Raw genomic sequence first — 19,948 nt, forward strand, 5'->3', positions numbered from 1 at the left:
GATGTGGTGTGATGTCACAAAATGTTTAAAAATCAATGATATTGACAACGCAACAAATAACAAACTAAGGGTAAACTAATCTTATTTATTTTGTTTGTTGAACTTTTATATTATATATTATATTTATATTGCATTTTTAATTGCTTTTTAGCTCGAAGATAAACAAAGAATGGATGCTCGTGTTCGAAAAGAAACAGATTCTAAATGGATCACAAGGGTAAGCAATTATACTTTTTAAAAAGTAATATGTAATCAATTGAGTTTATTGTATTAGAGTTTTTTTTATTAGAAACTCTTTTTAATGTAGTATTAATTTCGTTAACTACTTTGTTTTATGGTGGGGGCCAGTGCCGGTGCTAGTGGTCACCATAGGACAAAGAGGCCCTTCTTTAATTTGCAAAAGGGCTCCTAAATTTCCAAATAAATCCCCTAAAATTGCTGGCCTCTCTTATTGGGGGGTGTGGAGGAGCCTTGCCACGGCTCTGGTGGGGGCATATGTGTAAAAAATATTTCTAAAAAATACTACTGAGATTAGTAATATCTTTATGGATATTACTAATCTGCAGAAAGTATTGCTGTTTTTTTGTTGCTCAATTTAAGGTACAGTTAAAATTCATAATTTGATTTAAAATTTGATTTAAAGCATTTAATGCTAAGCATAAGATTTTTTGAACTTTGGCGTAAGCGTACGATTTCTGAAACATTGGCCTAAATGTAAGATGTTAATGTAAGAATTATAAAATCTAATTGAATAATGGAATTAAAAATAACAATGAATAACTATTAAACTGACGACTATTATTTAAAAAACCAAAGTTAAGCAAATAAACAACCAGAGTTAAGCAAATATAAAAACATCAAGGAAGATGCATGGTTGTCTGATATTGTTTTTAATTGAAAGAATTTTAAAAGGATTTAATTTTTAGTATTAATATTTTAGTACAAGTCTAACAAGGTCATTATTAACAAATGATAAGACAGTAGAATTTTAGCTACAACATTGTATAACACTTGTGAACAGTTTTAACAACAGTGAGGCTTACAACACTTATTTATTTTTGGTTGCAATCAATACTAATAATGTTAAAGGTTAACCATAATTGTTTATGTAAGTCATATCAATAATATGACTTACATAAACGATTATGGCAATAATGTCTAAAGGTCAATAATGTTATATCAATAAAGGACTGTCTCAGTTGCTAGAACTTAATAATAATGATAAAAGAGAGGATTGTTATGATTTTTGATTCAAAGAAATTGTCAAACCTTAGACAGGAATAATTTATGTAAAAAAAATACCATTATCTGGCAATTTGGAGAATAAACTTATTTAATAAACTTATAAACTTATTTTACTGTTTCCATGTTACAAATCTGTTACCCCATATTTCTCATCACCTAAATAATCAATTAATCGCATTAAGACCTTTGTTTGTAATTTGTTTACAAAAACTTGCAGGTGTACATTGTTTTTGAAGTTGTTTAGCTGAGATAATTTTTTTTGACCTGTAATTGTTTGGGAAAAATAATAAATTGGATTTAAAAGACTTTCTTGGAAGCATTATTTTCCATCTAAACATTTAATGTTTTATACTATCACATTTAAAGTTTTCATCATATTCAGACCTCATTTGATAAATAAGTATTCTACTATAGATAAAAAATGGAATAAAGTTTAAGTTGTTTTTTATATATTAAAATGTATTTTTGATATTTTGGCTTCTTTTGCTGCTATTAAATCATCTTCTAGTTATAATGACATATTTTTTTAATGCAGCTGATAAGAATTTTACAACGTCGTCTTCCTAAACCGGGCGTTATCATCCTTATTAATAGAGTATTAAAAGCATAGACACACACACAAAGGATTAATGAGGCTAAAATGTCAGTAATTTGTTTGTTTTTTTTTTTGTTTTTTTTTTTTTTTGATTCAGCTCTATCTTTCAATCCATAACCATTTCTGCTGAGACTTTAGTAGAGACTTAGATTGATAAAACCAGGAAGGCTTTTAAAGGAGCTTTCCTCTAATAATATTTGCTAAAAAAAAATGATACAGCTAATTGTTATAACTTTATAACTTATCGATTACTCTATTCCAAAGAAATCATAAATTAAAACTAATGGCTATTGGTGCAACAACTTACTTGTACATGCAATTAACATCAGAACAATAACATAGTATGAAGCCTCAAATTTGGTAAATAATTAAACAAATTGAAACCATTGAAATTAATGAAAAATTAAACATTCCCGTTGCCATATGCCCCATCTCATCTCATTTGCCCCTACACATTAAAAGTATATATTGTCTTTAAAGTTTAAGTAAAAACGAAAACCTATGGATAAATAAATATGCAAGAAATTGTGAAACATTAATAAATAAGAAATGCACAATAGAATGCTGTGAAAACCAAACAATGCAATTATAACACGTAAAAAAGTACGCTACAGCCGTAATCGTGCTTAAAGCAGACTCTTAATCAAAGAGTTGCAGTTTACAAAATCCGCTCTCAACACGTCTATGTTTAAGGTGAGAGTAGAAACGGAATTAAATATTTTTTTTTAGGTGGTACTCATAATAATAACTTTCATAAAATCAAAATAAAAAAGTTATATACATTAAAATGAGTACAGTATTGTTTTATACATTAAAGTTATATACATTAAAATGAGTACAGTACTGTTTTACAGCTAGACATAGCTTCCTGCAATTTTAAACTGCTTTTTGGAAACATCTTATTTTAACCAAATTTATTAGTTCCGCTGGCTGTTAAATATTACCGACTTCAACTACCGACTACGAAATCAAAGCGCCAACTGCAACCGCAATGTCTGAGCACAAATATTGGTAATGCGCGTATGTGAAGATCAGATTAAATCCCTACTCGCGTTTTAAAGTTCTAGGCCGAACGTGAAAGTTTTAGCGTTTTTATTGAAAACGTTAAATTTTTTCACAAAAATTGAGTTTTTTTTTTTTTTTTGTGGTTAATTTCATATCGTTATATCGGCTATTAGTTTTTATTTTAAGCCTGAATTACTAACTTTATGATATATTTATACAAAATAAATATTAAAAAAAGGCTTTAATAATTATATATACATGCGTTGATATATATATATATATATATATATATATATATATATGGCCCTACTTTGTTAACAAAAAATTCATGATATGATTTGAAAATCATACACAATTGCGGTATTGGTCTTGAAAATCACGGTATTATATCTTGATACTTGCAGGGGTAAGCGAAACGTTTTGAAAAAATTCAAGTCTTGAAATAGTGATACCATTGTAACATGTTATTTTCACGGGAACATTATAAATATAGATCAGTCGTAAATATCTTTTGATAAAAAACAAAATTTAATTTTGGCTTCATCCCCTAATTTGTCGTCTAAATTGAATTTTTGATAACTGTGATGTGTCGTCTAAATTGAATCTTTGATAACTGTGATAAAGCAAAGTTAAGTTATTACATTTATTAACATCGTAAAGTAATAGCTCTACATTGCTTATTATCTTATCAGAATGAAAAATAAATAAGTCATTACAAACCTCGGATAACTATTTACTTAAAAATTATTTTAAACTTTGCTTTTTTGTTGTGATGTCAAAATTATAGACATTTATATACAAAATAATAATACAGAACTATACAAAAACTTTTCATTCCGTGACGTTTTCATAGTAATTTTCGTAACGATATTTTACTAAGAACGGCTACGAGGACGACAACTTAAAAGGTTATAAATTTAACGTTCTCGTTGCAGTTGGCGTTTTGATTTTGTAAAGTCGCTATTTTCTTGATTACGACGCATAATCAACCGTTTGAGCAATTTTTAATGTGTCTCACTGGGTTGCTACATTTATTTTGGTTTAATTATTAATTAAATTATGTCGAGCTTCGTATACAGTTAGAAAAATGTAGATAAAATAGCTCTCTCGTATATAATAAGCCGTTTGGGCAGTTTTTAATAACATGAAAGTTGTTAAACTGAAACTAGTATTGAGGCCAACATTTTAATCAAATTTTATTTATAACTTTGATTCTGGGTATACATTTAATTGAACGAAAAAAAAAACCGACAACACTTTTTGTGAACTTACTTAGTAGTACTCTCATCTGTATACTGATTATTGATCATAGTTATAAATTGTATTGTGATCAACATACATTAAACTTTAAAAGCGTGTTGCTTTTTTTTCCAGGTATTTGATGAATGGGAAGAAGGAGAAGAGCGAAAATGGTTTTACAAATGGCCTTTATATAAAAGACATGGTTTACCGAAGCCTGGTTGCACATGATTATTTCAGATATGGTTAGAAAAACTGTATTTTGGATTTATTAATCGATTTTACAGCTGAAGTTGTCACTATGAAATATTTAGCCTAAATTTAAAAAATTGCATAAAGTTTCTAAAACAAATAGTTTTTAATATTGCAATAATTTTGTCATAAAATTATGTAGAATATTGTTATCCGAAGTTAAATCTTCTCGAATTTTTGTAAATTTTACATATGCTGTTGAGTTTACAAAAATTTGTCAAAGAAAAAACTAATATCTTATAATTTGTTATATATAAAATATTGTATTGTATTGTTAGCAGTTGTAAAGTTAACCAGTCAAGTTTATATATATCGATTTATATACAATGTGTCTGGTTTTTTATTTTGTTATTTATAAAAAAAGTTTTATAAGAATTTTTACACTTTTATGAAAACTTGGCATTTTATTTTTCATAAAAATTAAATTTAATTAAAACTCCAAACCAGTTTTTAAGACATTTGTTGCAAAGCAATTTTTTGTTTTTCTTTGTTAATTCTTGTTATTTGTTTTTCTTATTATTATTGTTGTTATTATTATTATTATTATTATTATTATTATTATTATTATTATTATTAATTGGCTTATAAACACCTTTTTAGTGATATAGCATGTTGGTAGCGAGATTGAAACTTACAGAGTTGCCACTCAATCAGATAAAATTAAAAAAAGATCCAAGTATTTTTTAAATCTTCAAAATTTAATAAATTATGTTTGTAAGCTATGCTTTTTTCGCGGAGTGTAATCTTTTGAATAAGTTTTTATCTTTTTGATGATTGGTTTTTTTTTAAAGTTTTTTATTAACATAATCAGATATTGTAATAATTACGAGTGAAATAATTGTTAATTAGTTACCCTTAGATAACTTACGTTAAACGTGTTCTTAATAATTTAATTTAATTACTTATTATATATAATTAAATTCAAATTACTATTTGTTTAAATTACTATATGTTTATTAAATATTATTATATATAATTAAATTCAAGTCACTTTTTGTTTAGCTTCGTATATTAATACAAGCTTTGATCAAGTTGAGGTTTTCACAATTGATGTTTATCTCAATTGTGTTGTCAATCTATGAATAACAATATAATTTTTATGAATGGACTTGCTACCAAGATACGTATTAAGTTTAGATTTTGATAAGTTAAAGGTGGCTTTTTCTTAAAATTTATATAAATAAAATTCTAAGAATTATTTTTTAGAAATGCTCTAGGATAAAAAATATAAAGTAGTAATCCTGCAATGGATTGCATGAATTATTGAGTGGCAATCCTGCATGCAACATAACTTTAATTTTATATTACAAAAACTATTTTATTTATTATATAAAATAAATTTTGCGATAATCTATTTATATGATATATAAAATATATAAAAATTTTAAAGAGTTGCTTAATATCGTTATTAAAAATTGCTAAACTTAAAATTTGAAAAATAACGGTATTAACATTTTTTACGATATTTAACGACTTAAAAACGCTACAGTAACTAAAAAAATGTAATGTTAATAAAAAAATTACTATTATTTCGACCAATGAAAATAATTTTTGGATGTTCCGCTTAAAAAATTTTTGTTTTAAGTTTGTATATTTATGGTATTTTTATTTTAAAAGAATATATTTGTAAAACAATTCAAGTTATAAATTTTGAAAAAAACATGTATAAGTTAACGCATACTTAATAAATTTTAATGTTTCTTAATAGTCAATTTGTGTTTTAGTTTTCTAGTCAATTCAGTCCTCCTTCAATATTTTAAAATGAATTTTTTTGCGCTGCAGTGCACAGAGGGTAAGCACAGTGGGTCAGAGGTAAGCAAAACCCCTCAAAACCAACTTCTATATTAGAGTTGTTGTTTTTTTATAAATATAATCTAGAGACCCCCAGTACCTAAAACTGATATAATTTTTTCCCTGAATAGATTTTTGAGCCCAGTATATTAATTTTACCACGAAAATGGCAATATTTTTTCGTTTCAAATATTGGTAAAAGCAAAAAAATCATATAAAAAGAAATGGCCCAAGTGAGACAATTTCAATTTCTTAACGGCATATATTTCCAACGAAATCATATATTGAAATAAGAAGAAGAAATTTGAAAATTTGTTTTTTATAATTGCTTCTTTTCAATTAAAACCCCTTAAAATGCGCAATTTTTTTTTAACACTTTTTTTAACACTTACCTTTGCACACAGAAAAACACTAGGCCGCACATGTGATCAACTTTAAATTACACTCTCATATATAGAAAAAAATTTACAACCAAATATTCTGAGCGCAGTAGGCGCAAGGCTTTTTATTATAAATAATCCCATCGTAGATTTTGCTTTGAAAAACTGAAAAAGACGTATAACGAATGGTTTTAGATTTTTAATCATTTAAATCTTGTAAAACTTTTTTGAATAGCACTTTTAATGTTATTGTGGAAAAGTGATGGAACATTTTATGACAACTATGTGGTGTTAGTATAAAAGCTTTTTATTTTCAACTATTTTTGTTATGTTTAACCGTTTTTTAATGTATGTTTTTGTGGATTGTTATGTTGTATTATGTTAATTTTACGGGATCATGTGTTAAAAGAGGACTAATGGAAGAGAAGAGTTGTTAATTGTATTTATGCATGCAAAAAGTTTTTATTTATGCAAAAAAATGTCGTCTAAATAACTAAAATGCAGTTTTCACTAGAAAATTGTATTTTAAATGGGTCAAATTTGTTTTGTTCATTTAACGCCCAAAAAATGGAAAAACAGTATATTATTTGTAAAAAGTAGTCATTTCATACACTTGAATATTACATTTTTACACTAAAACAATAAAGAGCACTGCTCAAGGAAATTCCAGGCAAGTAATGATCAATGAAAATGCTTTGCAGCTACGATACTAAGGTTTACAGAATGGTTATGAGTGAAAGAAAAGTAAGACTCCAATCAACCTGAGGAGGCCAAGGAGCTCGTGACATACTAATGTATGATGTAAGTATATATATATGAAAAAAGAAAATATCTTTATATTATCATGCATAAAATTGTATACTTAAAAGAGTGCTCAATAGATAAACTAGAGCTATATAGTATATATGTTACTGTTACCCGCAGTACCAGGAATTAGCTAAATGCTAATGTTTATAAAACAATTTAATATTGCAACTCTGAGAAATTTGCTATTGTAATATATTTCATGTTATATACATTTTTATATCAATTTTAATTTTAATATTTTTGATATATAAATAATGCACACTATCACATAAACAAATATTTTAAACAACATTAAACGTATAACTATTTTACAACTATTAGTTAACTAAAAACAAATTAATAATATTATTAACCTAACTACAAATTGATTTCCGTCCCGTAACGGTCCAAAATACAAATATAAACCGTAACGTCGACTAAATAAATCGTAGCAAAATTAAACTTTTACTACTTGCCTGATGATTGTAGTAACACATAAAACTCAGAGTTGCAATATTAAATTGTATTACAAACATTAGCATTTAGCTAATTCCTGGTACTGCGGGTAACAGTAACATATATACTATATATGTAAGTGTATATGTACATGTGTGTATATGTATATATATATATATATATATATATATATATATATATATATATATATATATATATATATATATATATATATATATATATATAATTGTGTTTATAAAGTTTGATTTTATTAAAAGTTTTATGTTTATACTCACAATATCAAAGAAATTAAGTACATAAAATAAATAAAATACCATCCTGACAAACCATGATCACTCCTGGAGATCAAATATGCCCAGATTTAAATTCTCCGACCTCAAATAACTATGTTTAAACATACAATATGTCCCATCTAATTGAAAAACCATTGGGATGTTCCAGTACCACCTTGACTACCCCTAAAATGACCACTTGTATGGTCATGACCACTCCAAATTTAAAATGGAGCCCAAAAATATCTATAAAGCCTAAATATGTTTATATTTAACCCATAAATAGTTTTGCCATTTTTAGACGATTTTAGCCCACTGTACAGTGTATCAAGGAAGTTTTATTAAAATAAAAGTTCAACTATTCTATTTAAATCTTTCTAATGTCGCAAAAATAAAAGAAAGCCAAAACAGCTCACTTTGCCTCAGAGACATGATAAAGTGGCGAAAACTTCCAATCTTAAAATATAACTTTTGTTTTTTTAAAACATTTTTTTCAGACATATATAAGTATTATTAGAATAGTAATTTTATCGAATTACGAGTTACGAGAAACTCATCCAGTCAAATGATTACCTTTATTACAAGAAAGTAAAAATAAACTTTTAGTGTCTTGTCGCTCTTACGTTTGGGGTAGGTTCGGCAAACATTTTCGGCATTTCTGTTACCTGACATTTGCAATTTTCTTGGCACCATGGTTTTTTGTGAAACATTCTTATTTGATATAAAATGAAAATTTTCAAGTCTTGAATTAACACAGTACCTGAAAGTACCAATAAAAAAATCAATTTAGATTAAAAAATTGATATTTTGTCGGATTGCCTGTTCATAAATATACCAACAGCTAATAAGTTACACGAATGGAATTTAGCGAGCAATTATAATGTATAAATAACAAAAACATTTTTGTCCATTAAAAACTCTTTTTAAATTTTATTTGAAAAGTTTAAATAATTTAAACTTTCTTTTCGGTATCTATTCTAAGATACCGAAAAGAAAGTACTATGAAATTTACTGAAAATTGTATGTAGTAACTGCAAAAATTGTATCAGGGAAGAAACAAGTGAACACTAAATAAGTAAGAGAGAACTTTTTTAGAAAAGTTGAAATATTAAACTGTCTTATTACATTATAAGTCTTGTTATATATATATATATATATATATATATATATATATATATATATATATATATATATATATATATATATATATATATATATATATATATATATATATATATATATATATATATATATATATATATATATATATATATATATAAATATATATATATATATTTATATATATTACACAAGGAAAGAGACATTGTTGGTCTAGAGCAAGCGCAGCATAAAACCACTAAAACAATCACGGAAATAAAGCACTTGCCATATGAAGAAAGACTCCGTCATAGGGTAACCTGGGGCAAAGCGAGACACTTTCTGGGAGAATGTTCATAACTTGAGAGGAATCACGTTTCACAACAAGAAAGTTTGCAGCTCACTAGCACATTATGTGTCTAATAATCTCTTAAATATTTGTGGTGATAGGTTGTTGCATGATACATAATTAAATTCAAAATGGCAACAACTACCCTGTCTCACTTTCCCCAAAACCTTGGGCAAAGTGAGACAGATTTCATTTGAAGAAAAACTAAGTAAAAATATAATTTTCAATAAAATTAAAGCAGACTTGATAAATTTGATCTGATTAAATATAAGAATGCAAATAAAAACACAAAGGTATTATTTTATAATGTAATTTTTCCTTCAAAAAACATGATAGGAATTAAAAAAATAATATCAATAAAAAAAATGCATATGCTAAGTTTCATGTTAGTCGAAAAATTTGAATAAAATCTATTCACATAAAAAGCAAACATCGTTTAATGTGCAGTCTTTACGTACCCAAACAGTACATACACAAGCTATCCAGTCAATATGGGTACCATTGCACCATTTCCCTTGACAAACTGGACAAAACCATTCCTCTTCATTGTTTACATCTTTTTCAATCAAGCATTTCTTTACTTTTCTTTTTTTTTTTGTTCTTTTTTAAATATTTTTTTGTTTAATTTATTGTCATTGTTCTTTTCCAGTAGTTTCTTTTTCTTATTGCTCTTTTTTTTATTTTTCCTATTGTTTTTTTCTCGTTGTTCAAGTAAAATATTTTTCCTATTTGGAGAACTAGTTATAATCTGAGATTTTCCAGCTAATTTTCTTTTTGGAGGATGAAGTTTTGGAATTTGAAGTATGTCTTCAAAAGAACTTGATGAAGTAACAGTGGTCTCTGAAAAGCTTTCAATTGGCTTTAATTTATCATGACTCATTAATTCTAATGTAGTCAACTCTGGCTGCTGTAAAATTTCACTTTCTTTTTTGTTATCGCATTCAAAGTGAATTTCATGAGGTATGGATAACCTGATTTTATTATTATCACTCAAAGATGCTCTTGGATATTCATTTTCTAACAAATGCCAATTAAATGGGACAATTCCAGTTGCTCTAAAACTTGAAGTAGCATTTTCCATATTAGCAGCTCTTAAATATGCTTCATTAAAAAATTTGCCAAGAGTTTCTGTTTGAATTCGTCTTCCTTAATAGTTTGGCATCTATCTCATACATGCTTGATTAAAAAAGGTTTTCAAAGGCTGAAAAAATCCACAGTCCAATGGTTGAAGTTTATGAGTTGTGTGGTGGTAGCGATAACAAAAACAATCCATTGTGACGAGCATAGTCTATAAGTTTTAAGTTTTTGGTATGAGAATGATGATTGTCAAATATAAAAAAAACTTTGTTGATCAAGGTGCATCGTACATGTTTAACAAAATGTTGTATATATTCAAGAAATAAATCAGTATTAATCCAGCCATTTTTTGAGCATCCTTGAATAGTTTCAACTGGAGCATTACTGCAAGTAATAGTTTCTTTTTTTTGTGCTTAAATATCAACATGGATGGTACATAATGACCAACAGAATTACATGGACATAAAATTGTTGCTGTGACTCCTTTTCCCCCACTTGTCACTGATGAAACACACCGGTTTCCTGAAGATGAGATAACTTTTAATGGCTTATGGACACATGACAACCCAGACTCATCACAATTAAAAATTTGGTGTGGCTTAAAGTGATATTTATCTAACAAATTATCTAAATTACTAAAATAGATTTTAATATCATCTTCGTTCAAACCAAATACTCTGTTTATGATAATTGCTTCTGGTTTCCTTAGTGATAAATTAGGATGGCGTTTTAAAAAGCCTCGCACAAAGTCTTCTCCTGCTAATTTACTATCTTTGTTAAAAGGATTTGGAATTAAATTTTTTTTTGCAGAACTCAAATACTATAAATCTAATATCATCGAGAGACCATAAAATGAATTGTCCATATCTTTAATATACTTATTTAGATCTTGTTCTTGGTTAACAGAAAGCACTTATCTAAATCTTCCAAGTAAATTAGTATCTAAACTACTTTCAAGTGAAGCCTTTTTAACACGCCGATGTAGTGAATCTTTTGGCACACTAAAGGTTTTACAAGCTTTTCTTAAAGACATCTGCTTCAACTTTACTGCTGTAATAGCATTTTTCATGTCATCGTCGTTCCAGTTAGCTTGATTAGTTTTTCTCTTGTAGTTTCTCATTTAAAAATTATTGGTCACTAAATGACAACAAAGTTATGTTATTCTTTTAAAGTTTCTAATAAAATTATGTTTTACTTTTACATAAAATTCTTTTATAAAATGATGATAGATTATAAACTTGCTATCCTAAACATTTACTTTGACGATATCTTTCAGCAACTAGCGTTGTCGCACTTTTCCCGTAAATGTGAAGTTATATATTTCTTAAATATCTTTGAAACAAAATAATCTGACATGGCAGCTGAAAGATAGCAAATGAATGATTACAAACTCAATATTATGTTTGTTCTGTGGTAAAAAATGTGTACGTGTAGTGTACGTCTAGAGTACGTGGATTTTTTCCGTAAAAGAAAAAAAAATTAATTTTGATTTTTCAATCACATTGACGCAACTTGTAAGCTTATAACCCATTTTTCTTTGTCATATTATATGAAAAAGCTGATGGAAACTACTTTAAAACATAAGAAAAACAAAATTACTGAATCATTTCTAAAAAATTCTGTACAAAGGTAGAAAACCTAAATGTCTCACTTTGCCCCGGTGTCTCGTTTTGCCCCAGGTTACCCTATTATCTTAACTACACTTAAAGAAAGGAGAGTTCGAGATGATTTGATTCGACAATTTAGAATTTCAAAAGGTATTGATCAAATCATTTTTGAGAACCCTCAAGTCTACTCTCGAGTCCTTAATACAAGAGGGGTTGGGAATAAACGGGGATTGGGGGGTTTGGTGGTAATTTTAGTCAAGATCTAATAAAAATAATGTTGTTTTTATAGTTTTGAGATACTAATTTTTTGTCGTTCACAATTAAAAATTAATAAACGGGGCTGGGGTCTTAAGATAAGTTTAGGATGAGTGAGAATGTTTCCAAAAATTAATAAGCGCCCCTCTCCCACCCTCCTCCCATGTATTAATGACTCGAGAATACGCACCATCAATATATATATATATATATATATATATATATATATATATATATATATATATATATATATATATATATATATATATATATATAAAGTTAAAAATTGACCTACCCTAATATATATATATATATATATATATATATATATATATATATATATATATATATATATATATATATATATATATATATATATATATATATATATATATATATTAGGGTAGGTCAATTTTTCGCTTTGTTTTTTAAATCGTAACGGCTATAAATTTAAATCGTGAGGTAAATAAATAAAAAATAAAATGAATAAAGATTTATTAGAACAAGTTTAAAAATTACATATTCTAAAGGACATACAGGTCCAATAAATGGACACTGACAATATGCCCCAAAATAAGAAAACAAAGTACATATGGAACAAATGACCACGGGTATATTTATTATTGGTAATTTCGAAAAACAAATTTTTATCAATGCAAACCAAATTATGCATAATTTTGAAACATATAACTAAATCATGTTTTAAACGTCTGAGCTCCAGAGAATCCAAACCAAGCAGCTGTAAACGGCTAGAATAGCTTAAACAACTAAGATTGGCAATTTTTTTTGTGAATCGTTTTTGAATATTATTAATAGATTTTATTAACATAGTTTGGTGTGGCAACCTAACTGGAGAGCAATATTCAAGAATTGGTCTTATATAAGTGATAAATGCACGTACTAATATAATATGATTGCGAGTTTTAAAGTATTTTAAGATTAGGTATGCTTTAGTATTTGCTACATGAATGACTCTGGCAATATGTTTTTTGTAGTTTTGGTGGGAGTCCATAGTTACTCCAAGATCTTTTGGGTTAGATGACCAATCTAGAAACAATCACCTAACATGTAATTAAAACCAATACTATGCAATGGAGAAAGTGCTAATCTGTGTGCAAAATGTTTCTTGCTGGCAAGTGGCAATTGCCAAGTATCCGACCAAATAATTATCCTATCAAGAGCAATAGTTAAATCGTGACTATGATTCATATCGCGAAACGAACTGTATAACTTTACATCATCAGCAAAAAGTTTTATTGTACAATCGAGATTGTGTACGTCAGATGATAAATAAATTTATAAATAATAAGAACAAAGTTGGTCCTAGTACACTACCCTGAGGTACGCCACTAACAATTCGAATCGGATCTAACAAATCATTACCAATCTTTACTTGTTGAGATCTGTCTGTGAGAAATACAGAAATCCACTTTAAAAGATTACCACGAATATTGTATAATGAAAGTTTAAATATTAGTTTTTAATGTGATACGGAATCAAACGCCTTTCGGAAGTCAATATACATAATATCTGTAATCTGATGATTGTCAAGTGCGATACTCCAAAATATATGAAAGAGGAAAACATAAAACATGAGCTAACTTTAAGAATTGCATTAGGTAAACCATCAGGACCGAACGAGGTACAAGGATTAATTCCCATTAGGGTTTAATACACTGACACTGGTGGTGTTTATTAAGGATATTCATTTTATTATTAACATACTTATAAAACTTGCTAATATTATTTCCCTCTACTAGGTTTAATTCAATTTTCGATTGGTAATTAGATAAAATTAGTTTGCAATTCCTGGCGAACTGTTTGTAAGCTGATTTGTTATAAATTGTTTTACTATTTGTCCATCTTTTCCATAATAATACTTTGCGGCTTAAGATTTTTTTAATGTATTTTGGATAGCGATTACTCGTTTTGTTATAATACTTTTTCCTAATAGGTACAAGTTCATTAATACCAGTAACAAAAAGCCTTAGAAAAATGCTCCAGTAATCCTCAATTGTACAGGCACAAGAAAACTCGAAATACCAATTTATTTTTGATAAATATAACTCAAGACTCTTAAAATCAGCATTAGAAAAGTCGTAGAAAGATTCTGGTTTATTTTCACACTGGTTGAAATCGTTCGTATTTATAGAAAATTGGACTGTGTTATGATCGCTAGTGCTAAAAGGACACTCAACAGATATATCACTTATAAGAGAACTGTTATTCGAAAAAATAAGATCAAGAAAATTCATATTGCACGTGGGTTCTTTAACGAATTGGTGCAAACCGAGTTCATTTACCAAATTTAAGAATATACTATGACACTTTTCGTTTGGTGAAACATAGCTTGGCCAATCCATTTTAGGTAAGTTGAAGTCATCAACAATGATAATCTGTGACACCGAGTAACACAAATTATAAATAATTGAAATTATAAATTCAAGATAAGCAACATCTGTTATTGTATAAAAAGGTGGACGATAGCAAGTTATTAGACGGAGTTTCTGAGATCCAAAAATCATATCAATACAGATGATATCAATATCAGTATCTGTTTACTTAATTTGTACTTGTTCTACTTTAATGTCATTTCTACAGTAAATTGCGACTCCTCCGCCAATTTTAATACGGTCTTTGCGACAAATTGAGTAATCTTTAGGACATAAAATTGCGTTAGAAAGTTTATTATTGAAAAACGCCTCACGTACGCAGATTACAGCAGGTTTTGTAGCCTCGGCATATAAATAAAACTCATGAAGTTTATTGGCAAGGCATCTTGCATTGACAAGACGGAAAGAAAATTTTTTATTTGAATTTTTTTGTAAAGAAAAGCTGGCATTGTTATTGAAATCAATTTCTTTGTTAGCTATATTTTTTCGACTTATTTTTTCATTTTTAACTTTTCTGCTTTTCTGATAAATCGAGCTATTTTTGGACGAAAATTTTTTTTATATGACATATTGTTAAAACCAACAGAATTTAATGATTCGTAACAGTTCAGATTTGATTTCCTGTTATTTGCAGTTAATTGCAACGTGACGATTTTTACAACTCTGTTACGTATTCCATAATAATAAACCAAAGGTTGTACATTTTCTAAACTTAGTTTTTTGCACTTATCTCTTAATAATTTGGCATTATACCTTTCGGTTTCAGTTAAGTCAGGGTTAATAAAAACATTGCTAAACCTGCTTGAGTTTTTTAAGATTTTCGCAGCTTTTAAAATAGAATTTTGTTCTTTTTTATTATTAAGGACGACAACAAACAGTGGTTCTTTATCAGATTTAGATTTAAGCTTTATAACTTGTTTAAGTTCAATATTTGAGTTGATTGAACTAAACATATCTAGAATTGATTTTTTATCTTCCTCTTTAGCACTTGCAGTATCCAAAACTTTTGACGCAATTATGCCAAAAATTATTACGTTGTTTTCCCTTTTCTCCCTTTCTTTTGTTTCGGCAGCAACAGCATTCATAATATGCAATTGCTCAACTGACTTTTTTAATGGTGCTCTGCCACTAACAACGTTTGCCCAAGATGTTGAGGTTGGTGCGCTTAGAGACATTTTCTAAAGCTTTAATTCTTTCTAACAACAGTGAATTGCAATTTTTTAGCTCATCGATTGTCTTGTTTAACGCTCCAATTATTTTATCTTGCTCGACTTTATAATTATTGAACTCAGTTGACTGAACATTTACCATTATTATTTGATTTAACTTTATTAAACCTTTTTTACTTGTAATAATTTCGTTGATAAAATCGTACGCAAATACACGTCTTGTCACTTTAAAAGCGGAAGTTCAAAAAAAGTACTGAAAGCTGTATTTATATATATAAAATAAAAAAATAAAAAGTTGAATATGTTTAGTCAAGCGGCGGCTTGCGGATTAACGATCGAAATTTAAAAGTTCCCTCATCAACATTTGCTCTAAAAATATAAACTTTTTGCTTGTGGTTTCATACTTTTCAATAAGTTCAGACAAAATTGCAATCAAAAAAGTTTGACACACCAAGAAATAACTCAAATATTTGTATTTAAAATCATTGATTACGGTTTATCGTTTCGTTTTATTAAGCAAATATGTTACAAGTCCAATTCATATTTAACTATAAATTTTTTACTTTTTGTGTTACATCTATTATCTAATTAAACACTCTATAAAATCCAATAGATAATCATTATTAGTTTAATAAGTCGTTTAAAAAACAATATTAAACTAAAAAAAATTATTTCGAGAATGTAACAAGTAAGTTAAGAAAATAAATCATCGTACGACTGAGAATAATGTCCTTTAGACAAAAACCTTTGACGCATTTTTCTGCTAAGTAGTTTTGTTAGTACTGATTTATGCCTGGCTTCAAATCCATATACTGTGTTAGAAGCTTTTTGACACATCTCTCAACGCTCTGGGAATGAGAAGGGAGGCCTTGAATATTAGGCTTTATTTCATTTTTAATGAATTTGTAAATATCTTCATCAAAAAACTCTTTTGTAGTTAGTGGCTCCATTTCGATGTAAGCAAGATCAGCAATATCAATAAGAGATATCCAGCTCGTAGCATTCCAATTTAGTTGAGGTTTTTTTTTTCTATTCCATAACTGCTTTTGTTTCTAAAAATAAAAACATTGTTACTTTCAAAAAAATTGCAAAAAACAAAAAAAATTAATAACCTTAATTAAAAGTTAATATTATAAAACAGAGCACAATCTTCTTTTTCTTTCGGCATTTCCCGTTTAGAGGTCGCCACTGAGGATCAAACTCCTCCATCTAGCCCTGTCATGAGTGTCCTCCACTGACACACCAACCACTCTCATATCCTCCACCACTGCATCCATAAACCTCCTCTTAGGTCTACCTCTCCTCCTCTTACCTAGAAGTTCCATTCCCAAAATCTTCCTGCCATTATAGCTCTATTGTCTCCTCTGTACATGTCCAAACTATCTCAATCTCGATTCTCTAACTTTATCCCCAAAATATGCTACCAGTGCTGATCCTCTAATAAACTCATTTCTGATCCTACTCTTCTTCGTCACTCCAAATGAGAATCTTAACATCTTCATCTCAGACATTTTCATCTCCCTCACTTGTCTCTTTGTCAGTGCCACTCTCTCCAGTCCATACAACATAGCAGGTCTCACTACTGTCCTATAGATCTTACCCTTCATTCTAGCCAACACCCTTCTATCACAGATCACACCAGACACTTTGTGCCATCCACACCACCCTGCCTGCACTCTCTTCTTTATCTCTTTTTCACTTCTTCCATTACTCTGTACCCTCAACCCTAAGTAGGTAAACTCGTCGACCTTCACCAAATCAACTCCTTGTAACTGGACCTGTCCACCGTCTGCCCTCTCAATCACACACGTGTACTCTGTTTTACTCATGCTCAATTTCATTCCCCTGCTTTCCAAAGCATACCTCTATCTTTCCAAGTTTACCTCCACTTGCTCCCTACTCTCACTACAGATCACAATGTCATCAGCAAACATCATAGTCCAAGGGGACTCCTGTCTAACTTTGTCCGTCAGTCTGTCCATGACAATTATGAACAGAAAGGGACTCAAACCTGTCTGTCATTCCTACTGCACATCTCACTGCTGTCACACTGCTCTCATACATATCCTGCACCACCCTCACTTACCTTTCCGCTACTCCTGACCTCCTCATACAATACCATATCATATCTATCATAAGCTTTCTCTAAGTCCTCAAACACACAATGTAACTCCTTCTGTCCTTCCCTATACTTCTCCATTAACACTCTCAGAGCAAACATAGCATCTGTGGTGCACTTAGCTGGCATGAAACCATACTGCTGCTCACAGATCTCTACTTTTCCTCTAAGCCGAGCTTCCACTACTCTTTCCCAGATTTTCAGGCTGTGACTAATTGACTTTATTCCCCTGTAATTACTACAGCTCTGAACGTCGCCCTTATTTTTGAAAATTGGCACCATCATGCTACGTCTCCACTCCTCAGGCATTTTCTGACCTTCCAAGATTCTGTTAAATAACCCTGTCAAAATCTCCACTGCCATCTCTCCCAAAAATTTCCATGCCTCCACTGGAATATTATCCAGTCCAATTGCCTAAGCACATTTCATTCTCCGAATTGCAGCTTTTCCTTCCTCCTTGCTCACCTGGGAAACCTCCTGATTCACAACCTCTGTCTCTTCTAATCTTCCTTCCCTATCATTCTCTTGATTCATCAGTTCCTCAAAATACTTCTTCCACCTTCCCAAGACACTCTCCTCACTAGATAACACATTTCCATTTTTATCCTTAATCATCCTAACCTGCTGCACATCGTGCCCATCACTGTTTCTCTGTCTAGCCAATCTGTACAGATCCTTTTCCCCTTCCTTAGTGTTCAACTTCTCATACAGATTACTATATGACTTTCCTTTAGCTTTTGCCACTGCTCTCTTTGTCTTGCCACACATCTCCTTGTACTTCTGTCTACTTTCTTCATCTTGCTGAAAATGCCAACTTTTTTTAGCCAACCGCTTTCCTCTTAAACTTTCCTGAAATTCCTCATTCCACCACCACGTCTCCTTGTCTATCTCCTTCTGTCCTGATGTCACATTAAGTAGCTTCCTAGCCACATCCCTCACTCTATTTGACGTCTCATCCCAGGTTTCCAGAACATTACCACCCAGTGCCTGTCTCACCTCATCCCTGAACTTGACACAACAGTCCTCATCCTTTAACTTCCACCACCTGATCTTAGGTTCTGCTCTCAATCTCTTCTTCTTCTTCACCTCAAAAACCATCCTACATATCACCATCCTATGTTGTTTAGCTACACTCTCTCCTGATATCACCTTGCAATCACTAACCTCTTTCAGGTTTCTTCTCCTACAGAGGATATAGTCGACCTGTGTGCCTCTTCCCCCACTCTTATGAATCACCCTGTGCTCTTCCTTTTTCTTAAAATAAGTGTTAACTACAGCCATCTTTATCCTTCTAGCAAAATCTACCACCATTTGTCTTTTTGTATTCCATTCTTTAACCCCATATCTACCCATCACCTCCTCATCACCACTGTTCCCTTCACCAACATGTCCATTAAAATCAGCTCCAAGAATCATTTTCTCTTCTTTTGTTCTTATCTATCTTTCCATCTAAACCAATGCAAAATATTTATGTCTATTCTTCTGAATCTGCGTTTTTTGAAATTATTTTTACTTTTGACTTAGCTCTGTCTAATTTACACTTACCCATTAAAATATTAATGATGTCAATTTCCGGTAGCAATAGATGCTTGATATCATGGATATAAGGCGTTTCCAAGAATTGCGCCGAGATTTGAAGAACATCCGCCTCTGACCAGCTCCATTGTATATCTTGGAAACTTTTGAATACTATAATCTGCCTGAGTTCTTTTACTTGGTTTCCACTCATCCTGTTCCTTAAGTAAAAAATTAAAAATACTTATGATAAGTGATTTTATTTTTAGTAAGCGTTAAATACATACTAAACAAATTACAATTATAAGGCCACGCAAATAAAAA

The 19,948-nt window shown here is 29.5% G+C and overlaps 2 protein-coding genes across 3 annotated transcripts in view; one reads left to right on the forward strand and one right to left on the reverse strand.

Moving 5' to 3' along the window:
• The window catches only part of LOC101240001 (oxysterol-binding protein-related protein 9), a 64,202-nt gene extending 59,097 nt beyond the window's left edge, over positions 1-5,105 (forward strand). The window contains exons 21-24 of one of the 2 annotated variants that reach the window (XM_065801564.1): positions 1-70; positions 152-217; positions 4,220-4,329; positions 4,937-5,105. In XM_065801564.1, the coding sequence (XP_065657636.1) occupies positions 1-70; positions 152-217; positions 4,220-4,315 (232 nt within the window). In that variant the 3' untranslated portion in view covers positions 4,316-4,329; positions 4,937-5,105. Of the gene's footprint in view, positions 71-151; positions 218-4,219; positions 4,732-4,936 lie in introns of those variants that run through there. The other variant, XM_065801563.1, reaches the window with a different exon arrangement.
• A 13,418-nt stretch (positions 5,106-18,523) lies between these two features.
• On the reverse strand, positions 18,524-19,525 carry LOC136082660 (uncharacterized). The gene has a single exon (XM_065802077.1). The coding sequence runs from the start codon at positions 19,523-19,525 to the stop codon at positions 18,524-18,526; it is 1,002 nt and encodes a 333-aa protein (XP_065658149.1).
• Between the last annotated feature and the right edge of the window lie 423 nt (positions 19,526-19,948).

Source organism: Hydra vulgaris, chromosome 07 (genome assembly GCF_038396675.1).
Source record: "Hydra vulgaris chromosome 07, alternate assembly HydraT2T_AEP".
In the NCBI taxonomy this organism is placed as follows: Eukaryota; Metazoa; Cnidaria; class Hydrozoa; order Anthoathecata; family Hydridae; genus Hydra; species Hydra vulgaris.